General features: G+C 43.0%; 2 protein-coding genes across 2 annotated transcripts in view; one reads left to right on the forward strand and one right to left on the reverse strand.

The window, feature by feature from the left end:
* Positions 1-1093: 1093 nt before the first annotated feature.
* LOC131884515 (transient receptor potential cation channel protein painless-like) lies at positions 1094-5129 on the forward strand. The gene is made up of 2 exons (XM_059232329.1): positions 1094-1325; positions 1662-5129. The coding sequence occupies exons 1-2, from the start codon at positions 1251-1253 to the stop codon at positions 4857-4859; spliced, it is 3273 nt and encodes a 1090-aa protein (XP_059088312.1). The 5' UTR covers positions 1094-1250; the 3' UTR covers positions 4860-5129.
* The window catches only part of LOC131884514 (uncharacterized), a gene marked incomplete in the record, with an annotated part of 20169 nt that continues 2061 nt past the window's right edge, over positions 4879-22986 (reverse strand). Inside the window, 14 exon segments of the mRNA XM_059232326.1 lie at positions 4879-6649; positions 6950-7157; positions 7719-7957; positions 8050-8249; positions 9859-9960; positions 12539-12725; positions 12804-13093; positions 13437-13787; positions 14378-14611; positions 16980-17154; positions 17783-17939; positions 18471-18638; positions 20439-20757; positions 21266-21576. Of these exon segments, the coding sequence (XP_059088309.1) occupies positions 6094-6649; positions 6950-7157; positions 7719-7957; positions 8050-8249; positions 9859-9960; positions 12539-12725; positions 12804-13093; positions 13437-13787; positions 14378-14611; positions 16980-17154; positions 17783-17939; positions 18471-18638; positions 20439-20757; positions 21266-21576 (3497 nt within the window).

Below are 22986 nucleotides of genomic sequence, written 5' to 3' on the forward strand. Positions count from 1 at the left end.
CTGGATGAGATCAGGGTCATTGGAAAAGACCAAGTGGAGAACGCTATTGAAATTGAAATTCAAAAGATAATCAAAATTTAATACAATACTGAGTCAGATAGAAATATCATTGTTCAGTTCTTCATGCAAACAGAAATACAGTTTTAGATTGAATGAAAAGGTATTTGATACCATTTTAACTAGAATCACGTTTTTTTAGGAAAGCAATAGAGAGATGACTGGAGCTATTGTAGATTCATTACTTGACAAAGAGTCTTACAATTTTTTTGTACATAGATCAAAAATCCAACACTGAAAATGCTTACTTGATATTCACATAATGATCCCTTGCATAGTTTTGCCTTCAGTTTTGGGCTCAAATCACTGGTTTTTTTTATCATCCCCATTTTCACCACCTATCCCTCTATTGAACTCAAAGCACTGCTTCTGACCAACAGCAAATGAATTGGACATTGTTAATAATAGTAAGTTGTCTTTAGCTTATCTAAATTTCAACAGTTAGTATTCACTGCCAATTGTTGATCAATTGATTTTAGATGAAAATGTGTATCTGTCAATGTTTTTGATCTCAAACGTATTTCTTGCCGACAGTGACAGTAGTGGAAAATTTAAAATCTATTGATTTTTGTCACGTGTATGGAAAAGCGGCACACATTACAATGAGCCCAAATTTGATTGTGGTTGATCGTCACAAAAAAGTACTGAAAAAGTTGAAATAAATGAGTGATGACTAGACACCCACTTTTTAAGAATTATGTCTGTAAGTCTTTTTTCATTTTATAAGTCATGCATACGATCGTCAAGATTTTTGTATGTCCTGTTATTGAGATCGAAACTACCACGGAATATTGGCCTTTTTGGCTCACGCAACCTACACAGATCCTGTGGGTAGAGAATACCTAAGATTTTGGCATATACCCGGCAGCTATACGAGCTATACATATATACAAGTGAGTACAACCTCTGAACAGCTGCAGGCATTCTCCTTCAGCAGTTGCTGGTCTAGTCCTCTGAGTCTGAGAGTGTACCGGAGTGTACCCATGCACCACAGATAGGAGGAATGGCACTGGGCTCAACCCTGTTCAAACCACCGCTAGAGTAAGACAGAGAGGAGAGTGCGTCCAACTCGTCCAACTGTTCAGAGGTTCGTAACTTGGTTTGGGACAAATTCTTGAGACACGCGCACCGCCGCGCCACAAATAATGTAAGGCGTGTCTGCACGAATCAGAAAACAGCAATAATCTCCAGTTATGGAGCGAATCCCACTGATGGCGACCAACAACCCAAATAAAGTGTGTGCTCAACTTAGTTGCCAAGACGCCCAGGTAAGTTTTAATATTCGAGTATTGTTGGAGCCATTCTTTACCGTGGTTTAGAATATCTAGCGTACATGCCTTTCTAGTCCATCCATTTCTCAGGGGACCATTTGGGCCTTGTGATCGGACGACTAAGGAAATATTGGGAGAGCACGATCCTCTACCAAATGCTTGATCGTCGTTGATCAATTCTTGAAAATCCATTTAGTGTGGTCGTATTTTTAAGGACATTTGAACTCTAGAACTATTGATGTACGGTGGATAAGAAGGATATCATGAGCATGTGATCTGTCAAGCAATTGTCATCCTCTTAATGACTATATACCGAATTGTCTGTTTTTTCAGTCCGGGGCACTCGAAGCCTTGAAACGAAATGACTTGACACTATTTTCTTCAGTGCTGGCAGAAGAATGCAACCTGGACGACGCCATTTTCCAACGTGGCTCCTTGTCCGATGATGAGAAGAAACGATTCCTTCTGCCCTTGGATCATTGGATCAACCAACCCATTTTGGAAGAAGGGGAAAAAACTCTCCTCCAGGTGGCAGTGCATCACCAAAATGTCGACTTTACTCGAACGCTTCTGGCCTGTGGAGCCCGAGCGAATCTCTTCAACGATGACTTGGACAACGCTCCAATTCACAATGCGGTTGACATTGGATCGTTGGAGCATGTGGTGGCGCTTTTGGAAAATCCATTTAATAAAGCGGATCCGAACATTACTGTCCAGCCATCGGGAAGGACAGCCGTCCATCTGGCCGTGGAACAAGGCAGACTGGATATTTTGGAACGTCTTCTTCAAGAACCGAACATTAATGTGAATGCCAAAGACAACCAGGGGCAAAATACGCCATTGTTCTTGGCAGCCAAGAAGAAAAATGGTGAGGCCGTGAAACTCTTGTTAGAGCATGGCGCAAGTTTGACGGATCTGGTTGGAAATCGTTCAGTTAAGACAGCCATTAGGGACAATTTGCCTTACTTCGACATTTCGCAAGTCATTGTGAAAGAGAAAGTCCGTGAAAACACCCTCGACTATTTGCAGGAAATGTTGGAACGACGAGATCTGGCCTATTTCAAGGCAGTCCTCCATTTCCTTGATCCGTCCGAGGTCAGTCGACAAAGTGTCAAGGGTTTCACCATTCTTCAACGCGCCTGCATTGAGGGCTTGGATGATTACGTCCAAGTGTTATTGAGCGCTGGGGTGGGTTCGAATTTGGCTACGACCGAAAATAACTGGAGGCCAGTCCTCCTGGCGGCCGCCAGGGGGCATTATGATGTATTGGAGGTCTTCAAGAGGTTTAACCAAAAGGCCATGAATCGACAACCTTTGACCAATTTCGGTGTTTGGACAACGGACACTCGAGAAACGATCCTCCATCTCATCCTCAAGAAGTCATTTCGAAGGAACCTTCAAGGCATTTCTCCGACTCTCGACGAAATCAACCATTGGGATGATAAATACACAAAGTCTTTGGAAGTTCTGCTCGAAGATACGCCTCCCAGTCTACGTAGGCAATTGGAACTCGTCATCAACAAGAAGGATAAGATGGGCAATTCGCCCATTCATTACGCCGTCCAGTATTGGCCCCAAGACATTGTGAGACAACTAATGCAAGTCGGGGCTAACATCGGACAAAGAAATTGGCGAGGCGAGATTCCCCTGCATAAGATTGACCCCCAAACGTTGGCCAACTTTTTGGATGAAGACTGCGTGACATGTCCGGAGGGCAAAGATCCCACCACACACGATGACTTCTCTGTCACTTTCCATTATGACTTCCTAGCTCCTCCGATTCCTGAGGAGCACCTCGAGCAATGGGACGACGAGAAACAAATTGCCCTGGAGAAAGAAGCCTTGCCCGAAACGGACACCATATGGTTCATCAGCCAATCTCCCGCTCATCGACATCTGATCAAGCACCCCGTCATTACGTCGTTCTTGTGGCTGAAATGGCAAAGGATTCGTAGGTTCTTTAACCGGAACATGCGCTTCTACGCCTTCTTTGTGATCGCACTCACTTGGTACGTTTTCGCCCGATTCGGTGGCCACTCCCTTCAACTTCGCGGGCCCATTGGCTCTTCTAAATCAGAATTGGGGATCAACGGCAATTCCCCACCTCAGTTCTGCTCCGCCATTGGTTGGGCTGAGCGAAGTTATGGCGACTTTTGGTACATCTTGTTTGCCATTCACTGCGTGATCCAACTCATCTTGATCTCTCGAGACTGGACTCGCGATTTGCGGTGCTCGTCGTGCTCAAAATGGGTCCTCAGTGTTTTGAGCAGCTGGCCTGAGATCGTCATCGTGGGACTAATTATAGTCACACTTTGGATGTCGATTGGTGCTCTATGGCTTGTTCTTACTCTTCTTTTGGGCCTCTTGATTCTTCGGGAGAGTTTCCAAATGGCCTCTTCTATGAAACGCTACTTCTTGTGTCTAGAAAATTGGATCGAATTGAGTCTTATTACGTTGGTAGGCGTCATCATGTTCATCCCCGATTCAGTGATGAGCTCTCAAATGGAGGAAAGTTGCGACATCAAGCGACACATGGGTGCCGTGGCACTTCTTTTGGCATGGGCTGAGCTCATCACTATGGTTGGTCGCCATCCTCGACTGGCTCGCTACAACATCTTCGTGACAATGTTCTACAAAGTTTTGAAAACTTTCTTCTACTTCCTGACTTGGTACTCGTTTTTCTTGGTAGCCTTCGGTCTGGGCTTTTACATCATGCTTCATCAAGATACCAATCGTGAGTCTGGGACTTCGTCGGCCGAGCACGGAGATGAAGCATACGCTTTTTTCAACTCCCCTTGGTTGGCCTTGGTCAAAACATCCACCATGTTTGTCGGAGAAATTGAATTCTCAGACATTCCAATCAACCTTGAGGGCCCTTTGGCTCCTGTTGGCTATTTGTTTCTTTTAGCATTCGTGTTTTTGATCGTAGTCGTGCTCATGAACCTGCTGAACGGTTTGGCCGTCAGCGACACGGGTGCCATCCAAGAAGAAGCTGAGATCGTCGGCTACATCTCGAGAGTGGAGACGATTTCTTACGCAGAATCCATCCTCCTCGGGGATCCCTTTGACTTCTTATCTCAATGGGCTCCAATTTCATGGGTAGAGAAATGTCCGAGTGGAACGTTGATCCATTCCCTCTACAGCTCTTGTCCGGCTTTGAAGAGGCTGTCTCACAAGCTCACGGGTGCCACGGGGATTCTGCTATTCTTCTCCTACCTGACGACGAAAGAGGAGACATTTCCTCTACGGAAAAGGCCACAAGATTCTAGAGATGACGAGGCTGGCTGTCGATCAAGCTGTTGCCACCAAGAGGATGGTAATTACGAGGACGTTCTTAGCGCGGCTAGAAACATCCTCATTGAACGAGTCGGCCAGGCTTCATCGAGCAGGCAGAGTGACGATCCGATGGTTTGGAAGAAAATTCTAGATAAACAGGATCTTCTGGTTCGTCTGATCGAAAAACAGAGCGAGGAAGTCAAGCATCTCCGGAATTTGATCAAGTTAAGCGACACAACCGGCTCGACCTTTTGAAAACAAAATTGTGTATGAATGACTTACAAAAAGCTTTATTCGGGCAAAATGAACAGTATAAGATTTATATATTACCACAAACAAAGTAGCAGGTACAGCAAGTACATGTGTTTCCATTGTTGATGTTTCTATTCTGCGCATAAAGAACTGAAAATGGACCAGGATACAATAACCGCATTTGAAAGAGGAGAAGAATTTGAAGAAAATTGGTCATAAGATCTGAGTCACTAAAATATGTTTATGTAATAAATTCGACTCAATTGATCGTGACTAATCTGATCATTTTTTAGCTTGAGACTGGTTGCATTGGTTGGGCATTGCAGATTGATTTTCACAGGGGTTGGTGCATTGGTACATATCGTTCCTACAGGCAGACAAAAATTTTGCTTGCGAAAGTCAAAGACCGCCAACAGGTCGGTTCCTTGTAGCACGCACGTTTGCTCCAATTTGTCATCGGATGTCAAGTTTGAAATTGATTTGTAGCCTTTTTCATAAGACCTTGCAAATTTACAGGTCTACCGCCTCTTGAGAGGGCTTATTTAGTCCCAGGGCTAGGACTGGTATCGAACCCTGTCATTCTCGCTTGAAATTGGTGTGATGGATTTCGAGCCCGAAAATCAGCTATTAAGCTTGAAGAACCTCTGGTAGGGTTCCCAATTCAAACGAAGAAGGGTACAGACATGAAGACCCAAGATCAGGAACGAGTTTTAAAGCAGCCCTGGTTCCGAGACCTAGAGAGGCATGGTCCCGTTTTGGCACTCATTTAGGCGGTTTTGATTTTGCTTGTATACCCTCTTTCACTCGTGACAGGAGCCCTGACCGAGGTCCTCGAAGCTAAAAAGCTGATCTTCCGGTTCGAAACACAAATCACTTCTTGAAATCCCACAATACATGCAACACGGCATCACCCTTCACATTGTTTTATCGAAAAAAGAGCATTCAGAGCCATGGAAACTCCTCGACACATAACAAATCTTTATGTTATAAATTGGTTTTGAGAAAGTATCACATTCGAGTCGGAAAAATAGGTCGTTTTTGTCAATAAATAAATTCTCCACTTCATATGTGTATGTAGTTTCTAGTCTGTAAGAATATTTGTGTGGTAAAGTTTGGCACGAGCTGAATGTACAATAGTTCGTGCCAGGTGGCCCAATGTGAAAGCATTACTTGTTTCCTTTTGGATAGCTTGGCCTAATTGTTTTGATGTACCCATCAGGTACCTATCAGGTACCCATCAGGTAGAGGATGAGATACTGCTGGTTACGTAATGAGCGTGATCTCCACCCCGATGATCCAACATGATATAGCCGGGCGGAACAAAGCTCGACGAGGAACAAGTAGCTAAAAGTTGTGGACTCCTTGTACCCAGCAACATGAGTCCCGAGTCTGTATCACCATCTTTAGAGTTCTCGCCACTGAGGAAGGGCTCCCGTAACTCAAAGCGGAATGGGTTTTGCTGAGGCGACCCATTAACAATGCCATTCATGGGCGAGTAGGGCCCATCCATAGAAAGTTCCTTCATACTATTGTTCTCTCTCATGTTAGAACTACTTTTCTTCGAGGTAGTTAAACCGCCAGTGGTGGTTCTGCTGGACGTGGTGCCGGACGGTTTTCGAACCATGGAGGGAATGAGTTCCAAAGAGTCGGTGCGCTCGACTTGAACCGACGCCAAGGGGACGTCAATACAGGGAGAAATCAAACGGGGATTGTTCGACAGGAGCTCGGCGATTTCAGCCGCCGTGGGCCTTTTGGTGGGAGTTTTTTGCCAGCAAGATCGAAGGAGAGTCTCCCTGGAATGAAATGAGAGATGAACAAAAAGCATCTTAAACAGTGGGGGGCATGTAGAATTGCGAAGATGATGGTTTTGATTTTTGATGGTGCAAATTACATGAGGGCCTCTGAAGGACCAATTGGGAGGAAGGTTGTGTATTTTGTCACATCACCCTCTTTTACGAACCATTGACCAATGATTTCGACAAAATGATTTCGTGAAAGGGTGGCCAAACATAGAATTCTTTGGTTCTCTCAAAGAGTATCCATTTTTTCCCATCTTTTTTTCTGTGTCAGGGTGGGCGAAGAAATGCACTTACAATTGGGACTTGATGCCAGCCGGAATGGTGAGAGTGTTTCCAGCCTTCACATGTTCCAAGACCTGGTTGTTGCTGAGTCCTTGGAAGGGAAAGCTGCCAAATGTGATCATCTCGTAGAGCAAGACGCCGTAAGACCAAACATCTGACATTGGCGTGAACAGGCCGTCGGCGAGGCTCTCGGGAGCCATCCAGCGCACTGGTAGCATGCCTAAAAATGGACCACGAGATGTCGTACATACAGTACAGTGGTTACGTAGAAGGAAGAAGAAGGCCTTCCTTGCTTGTGTGCTCGCTTGCTCGCCTGCCTCCCTCATTCGTCCGTTTAAAAGTTACACGCACAAGAAGAATCCCAGGCCAAATCCACCAAAAGAGACCTCTAAGCTTATGTGACAATTACCAGATACAAATTTACATACAAACGCATAGTAATCGTTCATATGAATGATGAATGAGGCAGGCACTTGTTGAGGGGACTTGGCTTTCGGCTTGATCGGAAACCACTTCAGATATGAAAAGTCCTCCAAGATGTGTTTCAAGTCTTGAACTTTTTCGACTACGAGGCCCTACGATTCTTGACGTAATTCATACGATAGTGAGTAAACACACGTGCGGGTTGAGGAGAATTTTGATAATGGATTGCTCCTCGTACAGAATGGGATAGGTCGCAACACATTTACTTTGTCATGTAGTCCTTGACTTCTTTTTTTGTCTTGAACCAAACTTGTAACGATTTCGCGTTTTTGCTCCTGGACTTCAAATGGAAGCTTACCTTTTTTGTTGAAACGGTAATAATCATTTTCATACATCGGGCGGGCCATGCCAAAGTCAGCCAGCTTGACCACACGGGACGAGTTGACCAAGCAATTCCGACAAGCCACATCACGATGGACGTATTTGAGCTCGGCCAAGTAAGACAGGCCTCTGGACACGTCAAGCGCCATGGACGTGAGTTTTCGATTGGACACCTCATCCATTTCCTCGCGATTGCGTTCATTTACAAGGTGTCGGCTGAAGGGATGAAATATAATGCGCATAAGTGGGACATTCAAGAGAAGGAAAAGGTCCGGAAAAAAACCGCCTAAGCATCGCCATGACCTTACCGAGCCAAAAGATAGGTTTTGAGGTCTCCATACAACATGAACTCCATCACGGTATACACGGGCTCATTGCGGGTGCACACGCCCAAGAGTTTGACAATGTTCTTGTGATCGAATCGCTTCATCATGTCTGCTTCGCTTAGAAAGTCGATCTTTTCCTCAACTGATGAGCCAGTTTTTAAAGTTTTTACGGCCACTGCCACCTGAAGTGCAAGAAGGAGATTACATCGGGTAAAATCGTGGAAATCCTCAGTCGAGCATACTCTGCAGGGGCTTCGTTATAATTTCAGGCTCGGGCATTTGCTTCCACGGTCAACCAATCTAGTTCAACATCAATGGTGGGAACACCAAAAACTGTCAAGGAATATAACAAAACTACCTCACCCTGAAAACAGCCTCAATAGAACGACATTCAGTTGCCTTTAGCAAATAATCAAGACAGTCGGGTTATGCTCGACTCCTACCAGGAATTCTTCACTAAGTGTTGGTACGTAGTTGTAGATCAGGCCAAACGTGCCACTAATTAAATTCCAGAAACAGTGAACTGACATATACCTCGTACAACGAAGAATTCTGCCAACCGAAACCAAATTTGGTTGGACTGAGCCTCTTCTATTTCGGGCCTATTTCAACTCCGATTCAACGGCAAAGACACTTGTGAATGATACAACGACCCATTAAATTCATTCTCACACTGGGCAAGAATATTGCTTGCTATCTCCCAAAGTCGAAGAAAGTTGATACTACTACCATGTGAACACGCTCCAAGACAGGGTGGTTTGGTTTGGAATAATACATGACAAGCATGCGATCAAATTGGTGCCATCTCGTGGCTCTTGAATTCATGATGGTTTGTCCTACCATGTGTAGTATGTGATGTAGGTACATGGACTCGTACGACGTGCCAAGATGGAACTTGAGATGTACGTACATACGTGGAAGAAGCCTCGGTCTTACGATCAAATAACGAAAGGAAAGCAAGCAATGGTAGCTGGCGAGTAACGATCAAAAGCATCGTCGATTACTTTCAAGTAGACTCACGAGCCAAGTGCGGAATGCCTGCTTTTGAACTGCTAAAGGGTTTGACTTCATGCCAAAATGTGGCGCTGAGTACCATTATGAAAGGTTTCATCAAGCAAGTTTGTGAATTGAAGTTTGAGTTTTGGGCCCGACCGGCAATGTTGGGACCCCCCCATTTTGTGCATACAACGGAAATGAGATCACTGGATATTGTAACGCCTTTTCAATGCCTACTTCCAAAAGGCATTGTGATGTCATGGAAACAATTAGACTACAGAGTGACAAGTAAGTGTTGGGACGACGCTTTTAGAAATATTAGACTCTGACTTCATGGTTCAAATTTCTGGCTCAATGAAATGAGGCATTTTCTAATCCAAACGTCAATTGCATGAACATTTGAATTTTGGATTTGGATTCTGGAGAGGAGAGCTGAGGTTCAATCCTACATTAAGGGTGACAAGTTCAAGGGAATGTTGTTGATGGCGTGCCATACATGCCACCTGAGCTGCTACTCACGAGCAATTGAACGTTGCAGTAGATGCCATCAAACGCGGATAGGTCGAAGAAGACAATGAATATAAACCAAATTGCAAGCTCTACTGATTATTTTGGTACAACCTATTTTTTCTGAAACTCAGATACTTGCAGATTTGTGGCCGTTATATAGAGTGTCCTAACACATAGTTTTCACCCTCTATGCGTTACGTCATGCTGAGGTCTCACGAAAACAGTAAATGCCCCCAAAGGAACGAATGCAGAAGAGAATGGGGACAGGTGTAGGTATGCTCTTACTCTCAATACGCCGTCCTTGTGCATGAAGTTGGAGTCAAGCAAGTCTGTTCTCATGGCGATGTCCTTAAATGATGGAACCGACCACAATCGCTCTAGGGAGGACTTCAAGAGTACGAGGTTAGTTGGTTAGCCGGTCGTGCCAGAAAGCCAAGGCAGCCCATTGAAACGGATCAGACAAGGGAGGAAGAGGGGAACAAGGAGCGGAACGAGCATTGACACCATGATCAGTATTGGTGTTGGTAGTGTCGGAGAAGAAGAAATTTGGTTTGAAAGTGAAGGTTAAGGACCAAGGAGAAGAACAAGTAATGATAGAAGAAGTAGAAGCAAAGAAAAAAAAAGAACAAGAAGAAGAAGAAAAAGAAGAAGGAACAAGGAGAAGACGAAAGAAGTTGGTCGGTTGGTTGTCAGTAGTTATTGTTGTTGATGTAGTAGCAGTTGTTGTTGGTTGTTGTTGGATAAGATTGGAGTAGATGTAGCGACGTTGTTGGAACCAAGCAGCGATGTGGGGCGAAAGAAAGAGAGAGAGAGAAATAAGGTCCTCATTGGGCCACTTTGAGGCAAACACCAACAAAATACACATTAGTAAGTGATGTAAATGCCGATCATGCTGCTTTTTTCCGGAGGCAACAATAAGCAAAAGATCCTTTTTCCATGAAGAGCGAGAGAGAGACCACTCAATCAGTCACTTTCTCAGTCAGTGGCGGAAAATGGAGCTCGCGTGAATGACTTGCTCTGAAAGAGGCTCTTTCTCATCGTCACAAGACATTGAAAGCCTCAAAAACTTTAAACCTGGCCAAGGTTCTCTGCTCTACAGATATATAACTGAGCCAACTTACGAAACAACCAACAAAAAAAATATATTACAAATTGAAGTGTGAGGAATACCCCTCCAAGAGCTTTCATTGCGTTTCTTGGTAATGAAATATGAACGGACAGAAAATGATCCCAATCATAACCATCATACCTGGTCGTAGGCAACGATAAATTTCTATCTCCAATACCTTAGTTCTATATTTATTTCTAGATATTGTCAAGAGACTGTCTTGGTCATTTTGTTAAAGAGCTAATTTATTTTGACGGCAATTGACCGCTGCTATGGTATTCTTTTCCCTCAACAGTACAGCTGTTCCTGAAATTTGAAATTACCTCCTTCCCTTTGCGTCTTATGATTGACTGGCAATTCCCCTTGAACATTTAAGAGGACAACACACAGCTGACGTCATTCTATGGAGCAAAATTAAAGACAAGATGCCCATCCATCATGCACCGTTCACAGACAGAAATTGTCAATAATTTCAATTCAATAGCTTGTTGAAGAAAACAGTATTCTGATATTGACGCAAGATATTTGTCCAGTGACAGAATTCCGGCAAAAAATACATTCTTTTGAGTTTTGTAGTTTAAGTTCACTTGATTGTTTGAAAATTCAATAAGATCACGGGAGGAGTTGGGTGTGATGTTTGTTTAAGATCTCCCTCCACAAAATGTTCAAATTTACGGTGGCGCACTACATTTTTCTTTGAATTTCTTTTATTTCACATGTATAATAGGGCCATGAAGTTTCCGCGGTTCAAGTGCTTCATTCTCGTTAAATCGACAGAACGGGTTGAGTTTTTGCCGGTCGATTTAATGAGTATCAGCACCTGAAAAGCAGAAATTTGGCAGGCAGGTACTTTATATTTCTTGGCTAAATTGTGAACCCGAGCGCCTGCTTTTTATTTAAAGTTGAAACATTCGCAAATTCAAGTCATGGCCATGGTAAAAAAAGGCTAAAGAAGAGTAACAGTCCAAACTAGAGGCCTCTAGTCCAAACTGACGCAATAGCCCGGCTGCTTGGCCAGACCTGCCCATTGTTTTTTTTTTGCCGCTCGCACTAAGACAATACCGGAATCACCTGCACTCCAAACTTCAAATCCGTTGCTCCCAACTCTGAAAATATTGCGTGAGTGCAGTATTTCTGGCTCCCTCCACTTTAACCCGGGAGCTCCTAGGTCGACATTTTTGTCACTATGCTTCTCATGCGAATCAGCTATTTAGCTTGAAGGACCTCATTTAGGGTTCTCAACTCGAGCAAAAAAAGCTACTGCCGAGCAATCAAAGATCAAGAACAATTCATGAAGCAACCCTTTGTTCGAGTCCTAGTAAGGCAGGGTCACGTTTTAACACTCGGTTAAGCATCTTATACTTTTACTTCTGTACCCTCTTTTGCTAAAGATGGGAGCCCTAGCTAAGGTCCTTTAAGCTAAAAAGCTACCTTTCCGGTTCAGTACACAGGAGTTGAAGGGTTAAGTTTAGCCCACTCTTTTTAACTTTCTACATTCTCATGGGTGTCGCTCACCGAACACCTCTCGTTTACGTGAAGTGTACTGACAATATCTAAGCTTTTATTGCACACTTATAGAATTTCAAATCAGAGATAGATTTGGATGGAGCCTCAGAAAGATTTCAGCCCGTGACTGCAAGGCCCGCTATTAGGATTCAGATTGTTTTCTCATTTGAAAAGCCCTCAGTGAAACAGAAACCAATCCGATTCTAAGAAGGATCTCCCTCTCATGGGGCGATGCTAGACAACTCCGTATTTCGTCACTAAATTACATTTATGCGACTAATAAACCAACGAATCGTCAGCTAGAGCCATAGCACATGATTATTACGAATTTCGAGGTCAAGATCTACTTACCCAACCCTTTTCGTCAAAGAAAGCTTCACCGCCAAACACGGTTCCAAATGCCCCTTCGCCTAACTTCCGATTGATGACCACTCGATCTCGAGGAATCTCCCACTCATCCAAGGTCAGAAGTGAGGTCGGGGTCAGCAGCCCGAGGGCGCGCATGCGTTCCTCCGTGTGGCGCATCTTCCGCTCATACCTGGGCAAGAGCGAAATGCAAAACCATCCAACATCAAAGTCATGTTTCTTTGGCTTTTCCAAATACTTGCTTACTTACCTCCGTTTGAAGAAAAAGAAGGTCAGCACCAAAATAGCCAAAAGGACGCCAAACCCCATGATAAAGGCCAATATAATGGCCTCTTCACATTCCACATTTAAAGCTGTGGCGAAATTGGACAAAATGCTACAATCCTTCGAATGGTCATTGGGTAAAGAGCCGTCCGATGTTTGCCATTGGATCAAGGAGTCGTTCCATACGAGCAATTTACCACCATTGCCGGAGATGCTGGCATAATCAGGCTCGTAAATGCCCACTTCGTAGCTAATGTTTCCGTACCATTGAATGATCTAGAAAAGAGACCATGAAAATGAGGGATTGTGAACTCAAAAGACAGGCCCTAAATTCGCATATTCACTTTCTTGAGATTAAGAGGATCTCATCCCTCTTGCTTTCTTCTACCAATCAGAATAGAACCCTTCAATAAATCTGAACAAATCAATTCCTATGCATAATATGTCATTGATTTTCTTAGTGGTAGCAATCTGATTGCTCCTTCTATGCGTCATTCAAGAACAATTTCTTGGGCCTCAGATTGATACGAATAACGATCGCTCATTATGCTTGCATACTACATTACAATACGCCACGACTGGCTGGTGGATGGAAAGGTTCTACTAGTCTGTCCCTAACCTTAATGTTTGATAGCCGGGAATGACCATTGGGAAAATTGATTCGGCCCGTGACCCCCACAAAGTCGGTGTCGCCAATGATGTCCACAAATTCATTGATGCTCCGGTCGGAATGGATGTCTTGAATGTACGACTTGTTCTGCTTGATCAGTCGGTCCAAGGCCAGAGCGTAGAGCCAAACGGCATCATATACGTAGCCACTATATTTATTCATTTGATTGGCCGTGACTCTACTTCTGCGAAGCTCTTGATTCATGGTGTTTTTCCATTGACCCACAGTAGTGCCATTCTGCATCAGCTCTTCATCATTAGCATAAGTGGCGTGTATCAAGGTCAAATGACCCGAGATGGCCTAAAACACATAGAGAGCAATACAAATCATTATTCTTTCTATATACTCGACAAAAGAAAAATTACAAGCCTTAAAGTGAAATACATTTGAAAACGTTAAGACAAGGGTCCTCTTTTCATTCAGACTTTACTCAAATTCCAGTTCATTTGTGGTCGTGCTAAAGTATATCAAAGCCTCGCACAAGTGAATAAGGTGCATTTTATCCACAAAGTCAAAGAATTTTGTGATAAAGTTACACTCCTAGATTCGGATATTTTGATGGTTTTTGAACACATTTTTTAGGGTAATGCTATTCGATATCGTAGACGAGACCATCTGCCTCCTTTAAACTAATGGAATCAAAGGAAAAGATTGGTATGGGAATGGCTAAGGTCCTCTTTATGTAATCTACTATAAGGTACTATCGTTATTGCAGAAGGTATATTTGTCGATTGCTTTTTCAAGTGCAATCAAATCGTGAAGCTGACGAAGCCTAAATGACAATGAATGAGTTCAAATGATCCTTGCATAATTAAAACATGCACATTTCTTCCCTAACCGACCACTGGATTAGTGTATTAGTCCAGAACTAGCTTCTTTGGAGTATTTACCTCGATCATTTGCGCGGTCGTGCAATTGGGCATGAACTCGTCATCATAGCCTTCCTCCCGCAGAACATCGACATCGAACCAATCATTGTGGTACCATCCTGGGAGGAACCACACATAACCTTGCCTTTGGGTCATGCCTTGTTTGAAGGCCTCGCACATGATGACTCGCGCAGCGCGCTCGAAGAACTCGCCAATGATGATACGAGCACCTCGCTCTTTCAGATCCTTGAGATACTGCATGCAGTCACGAACGGAAGGAAAAAGTCAATAGGCAACGAGAATTATTTGGAGAGTTTCGGCTTCACGTGAAAAGACTTTGTATTTTTAAGGACTAATAGCCAGACCTCTTGACGGGCTATTTTCAGCTACCAAGTCGCGAGTTTTGGGTCGGGGGCAAATAGAAACGCTTTCGAGTTGTCGGGAAAATCAATAGCTATATTTCAAACTGAGCTAAAAATTAAAGCAACGAACCAACGGGAAAAGTATTTATGGCTTCGGAGGGGGAACAACTTTCAAGGGCTCACTTCTAGGACATAGACAATGTCTCTACGTAAACCAAGTCGGCTTGTGAATTCGAAAAAGGCTTGTGTGGGAATCAAGATGAATTGCACACTGTGTTTCTCATGACTATTGTCAATACGGGAATGGTTTATCCCCCACCCCATTCATTCAGTCATTCAGTCATTCAGTCAGCCAGTCACATAGTCAAGCAGGCAGACACGCCAGCAGGCTACCGCTGTCAGTGTCTACCAATCTGTCTTTGCGGTTCGGTTGGTTGGTTGGTTGGTCGATTGACTAACTGTCATGCTGTCATCACTTGGACCCTTGAGCTCCTACCATATCCACCACATGCGTGAAAGCGTGAAAGCGGTTGCTACCCTGGCATTTAAAGTTGTTTATACTGTATTCTACGAACGTTTCAATGCTTAGCATTCATAAGTTAAGACGCGGTGTGTTTAAGGTGTTCGGCTTGTCTCTCATCTAGGGGGGAGGGGGGACTCAAGGAGCTTCGAGCGGCAAAGTAAATGGCTTAGTTGAAATAGTTGGCTTGGAAGAGCCATTTGTCAGCCTAATCGCTAGCATACTTCTCAATTGTCATGAAAAAGATGAATGTTCTCATGTTCGAACGAGTCCGAACTATGGTATAACCATGGTATGCGCGGATCTTGGTGGCCAATGTCACCTGAGAAAGTGGTGTATTTCCATTTCGAATTTCGATTTAGGCCAGCCGGAAAAAGCTCACCTATGACAAGTCTGAATATTATGCCGTAATGCCTCATACATAATAAGCCTAACAACGTTGCACACTTACCCTGGAGGAGTTCAAATTCCAGGATAATTCTCAAATCATGCACAAACACATTTTGCATTTCGCCTGCATCATGCTTATTTCAATTGAAAGGTTTTCGATTTCCGTCAAGCCGACACTTTACCTAAATCTCCGATTCCCCACAATTCCATTTTTAGATCACACTGTCTTCAACTCATGTTTTAAGGATCTCAAAATATTTTGTCCTGCCTCTAGTTCTTTTTCATTCCTGGGATGTCGGGGCCGGATCTGTGATGGGCCCCGCCGTGAAGTGAAGCCCGTCATTATGTACCTCAATTCGTACAAAATTCGGACTGTCGAAGTCAAATCAAGTTTGTGAGATTATTGTTCATGAATACGGAATAAGTATTTCTCGTTTAGTTGTCGTCTCTGTACTCTATTTTTACTAGCGTCATTTTTTTCAGTGGTCACCATATTCGACCAGGAAGGAAGTGGGCATTTTCAATCTAGATGAAGGTAATAATCACAATATGTGCCTTTCAAAAAAACCGCGTCGATAAAGAAGGATATAAAGGACCACTCTAAGAGTCATTGTGAACTTACAAATTGCTCTAACGAAAATAAAAGGATATGCCAGATTACTGTGCACTTTAAAATTGTTCGGATTGGCAGGAAATTTGACAAAGTATCTCTTATTTCAAAATTGAATCAAATGCAATCTCTTGCTCGTCGTATATTTGACTTTAGAGAGCAGGTTGGGGGCCTTTATGTGATCACCTAAAACCAATGCTTGAGCTCATCAATGATAGTGTGCTGACGTTCCCAAGGATTTCTGGTCAGTGAAGAAATCACCTCCATTTCCTTGCCTATGCAATATCCTTCAGGATTGCCATACTGCATGTCCAAACGAATCAATTGGAGTTGAAGGTGGTCATTCCAAGCCAAAACTGAAGAAGAACGACGCAAATTGCATCGTTGCATCTTCAAACTTCTAACCATGACAACACCTGGGCTGTATTTGATGACACGAAGGTGAGTGTGAAAACGTCTTGCACTCAGTTTAGAAGTGCTCAATGATTGCAATGCATCTCGAACATTACTGATGTTGTTTGTTTAAAAATGCTTCTGCTTGCTAAGGTCCTTTTTGGCTAAGATTTGTGGACAGAAACCCTTGACCTCATCAAAATGTAATTGTGTTTGATGAACAGGAAGTACAAATACAATCATAATTGGAACCTTTTCTCCTCTCTCAAAGATATAATAGGGCCCTCAGTGGCTTTTCTTTTCACATTTTTTCAATATGAAAAGGAATATCGTGAGGCGTGACCTTACCATGCTCATATCTGGAGACTCTTTGGGGAATTTGCGGTTCATAATGAAGTTGATACCGTGGGTTTGTAGAACATCTTGGAGATGTGAGATATACTCGGAATACTTGTGACCATCTAAAGTCAAACTAGCCACCTTGGACCAACGAAACTTTTTGAAGATCTCCAAATAGACATACCTGCAACACAAACGACGAAACAATCCATGAGACATCAATGAATATCAGTAATTGAAGTGAAGTTAGAAACTGAGGCGTGGCTTTTTTCCGAGTTCCCCAGATCTTAATGGCAAGGCATGGAACGTGAGGGAACAACAAGCCCGTTCGGGGAGTCAACCAGCCTCACTTTCATTCACTTTAAGCGATTGAGAATCGAGCTCCATGAAACACTTTTCGTTTCATGTGTTTGACCGCCACTAGAATTGAACCTCCTCCCAGCACGTCGAAAGTTGATGAGTTCCAGCGCCCATAAAAAAGATCCACGCTCTATTTCGGAGCCATTTAGCTTTTGCTAGATGGTGACCGGGACCATCCAATTTACGTGCGTAGAGGTCAATCAAACTTGCGCCTCCTTACATTTACACGCTATTTTGGAATCGGCAGGGTTGAGGCTGAAATGGGTGGCGTGGTGGGTTTAAGAGTAAGTTCTTGCCCTTACGGTATGTGTTAAAAAGAGCTGAAAACGTGCATTGGAAATCGTGTTTTCCCCCAGGAGGCGAGTGAGCGAGAAAGTGACTTAATTGCTAAGCAATCACCCGAAGTGATTGGGCCTTGACTAACGACTACAAGGTGGGGAGAGTGTGCTTACTTGTACTGTTTGTTCTCCGCAATGGTTCTGAAGAAATATGGGTATTGACTTTCTCCCGCATCTTTGATGGAGCCCTCAGCACTGTAGGTAATAACCACACTCCGAAAATGTTTCGAGACACCCGCGATAGGCTGGATCGTATCTGAGCAAGCCGGACCTAGAAATATCATCAAGAAAACCACATGACGTACTCGGCCTCTACTAGAAATGAGTCAGTTTCTCGATCTGACCTTGTTCAGGTTAAAAAGGGCACATATCTTCGTCCACATTGAACAAGATACAGCCGAATATCTCGAGTGAAACATTATTATTCTACATGGCACAATGACTTTCCCATTCAGATATTCACATCATACCCTCTGGCTGGGCTTAAGCATAAAATGAACGAGCTGCAGGCATTCGTACGTAAATACCCCAATATCTCTTTCTTGCAAGGTTAATGGGAATGCCCAATCAGACTTTTCTTCTTCACGCCTTCGGTAGAAATATTCCTTTTTAACACATTCTGGACGTTGAAGAAGGATAAGAAAATTGTGTGGCATCCATCCTACTCTACATATAGCTTCAACTTGTATCTTCGGGGATGAATTCGTCCCCAGTGACTTTGCTTGCTGTATTTGACGTTTCAATCAAAAGTGAGCCTCACGAGGTGTCCTCAACAAACCAATCAATATTCAAGAGAACTTACCTAAGATACCCACAATCTTTGATTTGAACTCATGATGTGTGATGATGTCGATGAACCTTTTCATGACCACATCGGCAGTGCACTGGCCATCGTAGATGATGAGCTGAAGGTCATAATTGGCCAAGATGGTCGAATTGGAATTGACGTCCTTCTGAGCTTTCAAGGCCACTAAAAAAGACAAGTGGATCAAAATAATAATACTTAACCATTAGCACAGTAATAACAAGGACAGTGATGTGCTAGTATTTCATTTTTGGCCAATAATTTCCTTTTGGAAAGACAAAATGATCAATTCCAGCCAATCCTGCACGCCACGGTACGCATTAGCACAGTAATAACAAGGACAGTGATGTGCTAGTATTTCATTTTTGGCCAATAATTTCGTTTTGGAAAGACAAAATGATCAATTCCAGCCAATCCTGCACGCCACGGTACGGTTTTGAGGGAACACATGGCTTTTGCAATTTATTTAGGCATTTTTTAAGACCAGACGAATATTTTTTCTTACGGTTTGAGTTAGACAAAACGTGTTGAAAATAGCATCAGAAAAAGACGCAGTTTGGAAAAAAAACTATTTCAATGAATTTTAAGGGTACACAACGGTGTTCCTTCAACCCTACGTAAAAAATCAGCAGATAGCCGCCCTCGAGCCTGCAGCCGTTTCCTCGACCTAATCTCAATTTTGTAAAACATCGGTAGGTTGAATAGTGTTGTAATTTAGCAAATCCCTCAATTTGCATGTGCAAACATTTTAAGGGAACTTAAATGCTAATTCAAACTAATTTGATGTCCCTTTGAAAAAGGAAAGTCATGCTCTTGACCATACACAAAGAATGTGCGACATGTCTTCAAAACTGTAAAAGCCCTGGGATCGCAAATTAATTTGAAATCTCTAAAAATTTCACCGTGTTGTCTCTTAACATACAAGTTCGAGCAACACTGAACGAAACAATAGTCTTGAGCTCTAGGGGTGGTGTATGCCTTGTCTTGAGCCTTGGCAAATAATAGTCCTTTCTTCAAACAATCCCCCATCATTTGTTTTGTCCTACAGGGTGGCTAGAAATAACAACAATTTCACATTTGCCGTTGAAATACGAATCTATCAAACATTCATTTCAAAGTTTCATACTTGAACATTTGAACTTTGGCCAAGATACATATAATGCTCATTTTCCATTATTAATGAGAAAGGAATTAGCTGCCTCTGGCAATAGCACGTGAATATGACCAGCTTGCTATTCTTCCTTACGGCGTTATATCTAATGATATGCGCAGAGCTTCTCTCGGTGTGTGTTCAATTATCATTGTTATAGAACTTTATTTTTTTGATATCAAATCAATGATTTCCCCTTATTTTCGGCCACCCTGTATGTAGAATCGACTTAGAAATTGAGAGACGTAAAGAGTCCCAAATTGACCAAGCAATGGTTTTTCTTTGAGATAACCAAGTCTTCAAAAAGAATGGAGGGCATGCGAAAGCGCACAGGGAAAAATTCCCACACCCATTATTTCAGAATGCATCCTCTGAAGGACTTGTCAACCTGCATCATTGATGAATGGCCCACGATCATCATTTATCTTGGAGTCTTGCGGTAGACAAAGTGCATTCAGTGACGAAGAGTGCCTAAATTAGCCCAGGAGCGAGTCGATTGAGAATTGCGCCTCAACTTGCTCCAAGGTCGAATGTTACAAAACCAGACAAAGTTGCAACAGGTCAAAAAGCCTGGAAATTAAGATCATTATTTGCAAAAATCAGTGAAAGGGACATTTCAGTTCTCTCATACGCACATTTCGCCGCAATGTCCGTAAGGATCAAAATGAATGCTAGCCAAGAGATGGGATCTGATCAATTTGTCGTCCTTCATCGATGCATTTACCAATTGATCGAATCGACTTTCTTAATTTGGGTATTTCTCCATTACGCACTTGTAGATTATATGGTGTATTGCAACGCATTTGACGACTGACCTGGAAGGAGCTCAGGAGCTCGAAATTTGGTCCCTCGGATGGGAAAGATCCCTCCGATGATCAATTTAGGCTTGGAAGTCCCAATGTCGCTCCACTGTTGATACTGTTTGGATCGAATACCGTTTCTGAGCATGGTTTCCTCATTGAGCCACTCGCAAGCTACTTGGCGCAAAAGTTGCGGGTCTTTGGGGTCCAGAAAAGTTTTGGCTTTCTCGTTGAATATTTCCAGGATGTCTTGGTAGTCTTTCAAAGAAAATTCCATTTTACTCAACGTCAGGTAGAGAGCTTGTGCGCCATCTCTTAAAGGCTGCCAAACCACCTGAACAGAGAGAGAGAGAGAAGCAAAGAAAGAAAGTAAGTGAATGAATGAGTGAGTGAGTGTGGAAGAGAGAGAAAGAGAAAGGCAGCCAGCAAAGTAAGATGAACTCGAACGCTCGGGAATGGCAAACAAAGAGGAAAATCAGACGTAAATCCGAAGAACCCTAAATCAGATCAGATCAGGCACTTGGTACGAAACGACGTTACAAAAATCTATTCGGGAGCGTCGCGCCAGTATCTTTTACTCAGATTGAGATCTGGCCAAAAATAACCAAACGAAACAAATTGGTTTTTCATTTTCTGTCATTCAGGGACCTGTCGAAGTTTTTTTCCTGACTGCGCTCAATCTTTTTTTCTCCCGCCAAACAGTAGATACGGAGCCAAAACATTTGTATATGACAATATTCCACGCAATGGTTCCAAACCCGTTGCATTAACACTTCAATTGAAAACCAGACAAACGTTTTTGTCGGAAACCTTGGGATTGAAGGACACATCTCAAAGCTCACCTTGGCCAATCGGTTGAGGTTGTACAAACAATTGGGCGAAGTAAGTGTTAGATTGGGAGTGAAGATTTGCGACTCCCAGCCGTGATCGCAGGGCTCGAACTTGATGGAAGTGAAATTGAACCGACTTGTCACCAAAGAAGGGGTGTAATGGAACACCAAATAAGACCGGGAACCATTTCGAATCTCAGGCGAGAGCTCCAGGTACTGAATCGTCTCCAGGAGCTTATCACCAACAAAAGCCACATTGATTTGAAGTCCCAGATACTCGATCTGATTGATCACATTGATTGTTGAGTATAGAGAGGAGTGCACTAAAACCAGAGTAGAAACAAACAAAGGGGTCAGTCGATACCACGTCAGGATTCTGAGTAATCGGAACAATTGACATTCAGGGTTCCAGAATCCCAGTCTGGCAGGAAATTAACGATTAGTTTATGGTGGTAAAGTGTCTGTCTGCATCATCAGTAGAAGAATGACCCGTTATATCCAGACGTCCAGATGCTGCTGATTATTTTCGGCATTTCGACTGGTCGACAAGAAATGTAAAAGGCTTCTTGTCAGTGAAATCAGTGAGCTCGCTGTGATCTTCGTCAATTCATGAATGAATGAGTCAGGCCGTGGTTTCTTTGTGGTTTGAGGTCAAGGCCTTCCTCCACCAGATAGAAATCAGCTTTGACAATGATGAATGGAGACTCCGAATCCAAACATCTATGGCCCTGAACCGGTCTCTAAGACGCATTACTGTGCGTACACTTGATAAAGCTGGCCGCCATTGAGAGTAATTGGTCCCTCGTGTTCCACTGCCACTGCCACTCCCACATTGACTTTTAGTATGAAACCCACAGTTATGCCGCAGGACTGTGCGTTGTTCCAAAGTGTGGTGATTTTTATGGGAGAGAGCCCAAATGAAAAAGGAGGAAACAAACGAAGTGGGTTGGTTCTACTTCATTCATTAGGAAAAACATTCCATTATTTTCTAGCCACCAACCGGGCAAACTCATCCTTCATTATGAGAGTAGTGCACAACAAGGACTGAAGTACTTATCGCACAAATGGTATGTTTTGATTTCAACGACTCAAAAACAAGGTAGAAGCAAGCCTGGAGGACGCAACTGGCAACGGCACTGTTTTGATAACACAAGCATCGAAAACAATGCACGTGCTGTAGATCTTTATGCCCTTGTTAGTAGAGATTACGCAGACCTGTAATATTCTGCTTTCCGTACGTTTAAATGATTCAGTTCTTTTCCCAAGCAATCAAAAGGGAATATGCCTGTGTTTGAATTTATGATTCCCACCCGATATGTTTTAGTGCGTTTTTGAAACTTTACCGTCATGCTTCCATATATATATATCCATATATATTCCATATATATATATGTGAATTTGGCTCAAGATTGGTGATGAACCGGAAGTGCTTTTAACCGAGAGTTCGAAACCGAAAGCAGTCTGGCCATAAAGGTAAAAAGAGAAATGATAAGTTCGGTCGATGGTTGTTACGATGACTCGACTCATTTGTTGGCGGACTCATGGTCCGTGAAAGAAAAGTCCAATCCTTTGTAAAAAAACATTCACTTATTACATCGTCTTTCAAAAATATTGTTAGGTGGGAAAAAGCACAAAAATATATCAGAAAGAAGGACACTGTTATTCATCATAATGCTTATCAGCTAACCTGGCAGCCTTAGCTTAGGGGTTGAGCGAAATATATCAATTGCTGG

Source organism: Tigriopus californicus, chromosome 8 (genome assembly GCF_007210705.1).
Source record: "Tigriopus californicus strain San Diego chromosome 8, Tcal_SD_v2.1, whole genome shotgun sequence".
Taxonomy (NCBI): Eukaryota; Metazoa; Arthropoda; class Copepoda; order Harpacticoida; family Harpacticidae; genus Tigriopus; species Tigriopus californicus.

What these genes read in the sequence shown, in the direction of transcription:
- LOC131884515 (XM_059232329.1), top strand. Translation starts at nt 1,251, where the DNA reads ATGGAGCGAATCCCACTGATGGCGACCAACAACCCAAATAAAGTGTGT. An exon ending in TTAGTTGCCAAGACGCCCAG is followed by an intron (nt 1,326 to 1,661) that starts GTAAGTTTTAAT and finishes CTGTTTTTTCAG; the next exon opens with TCCGGGGCACTCGAAGCCTT.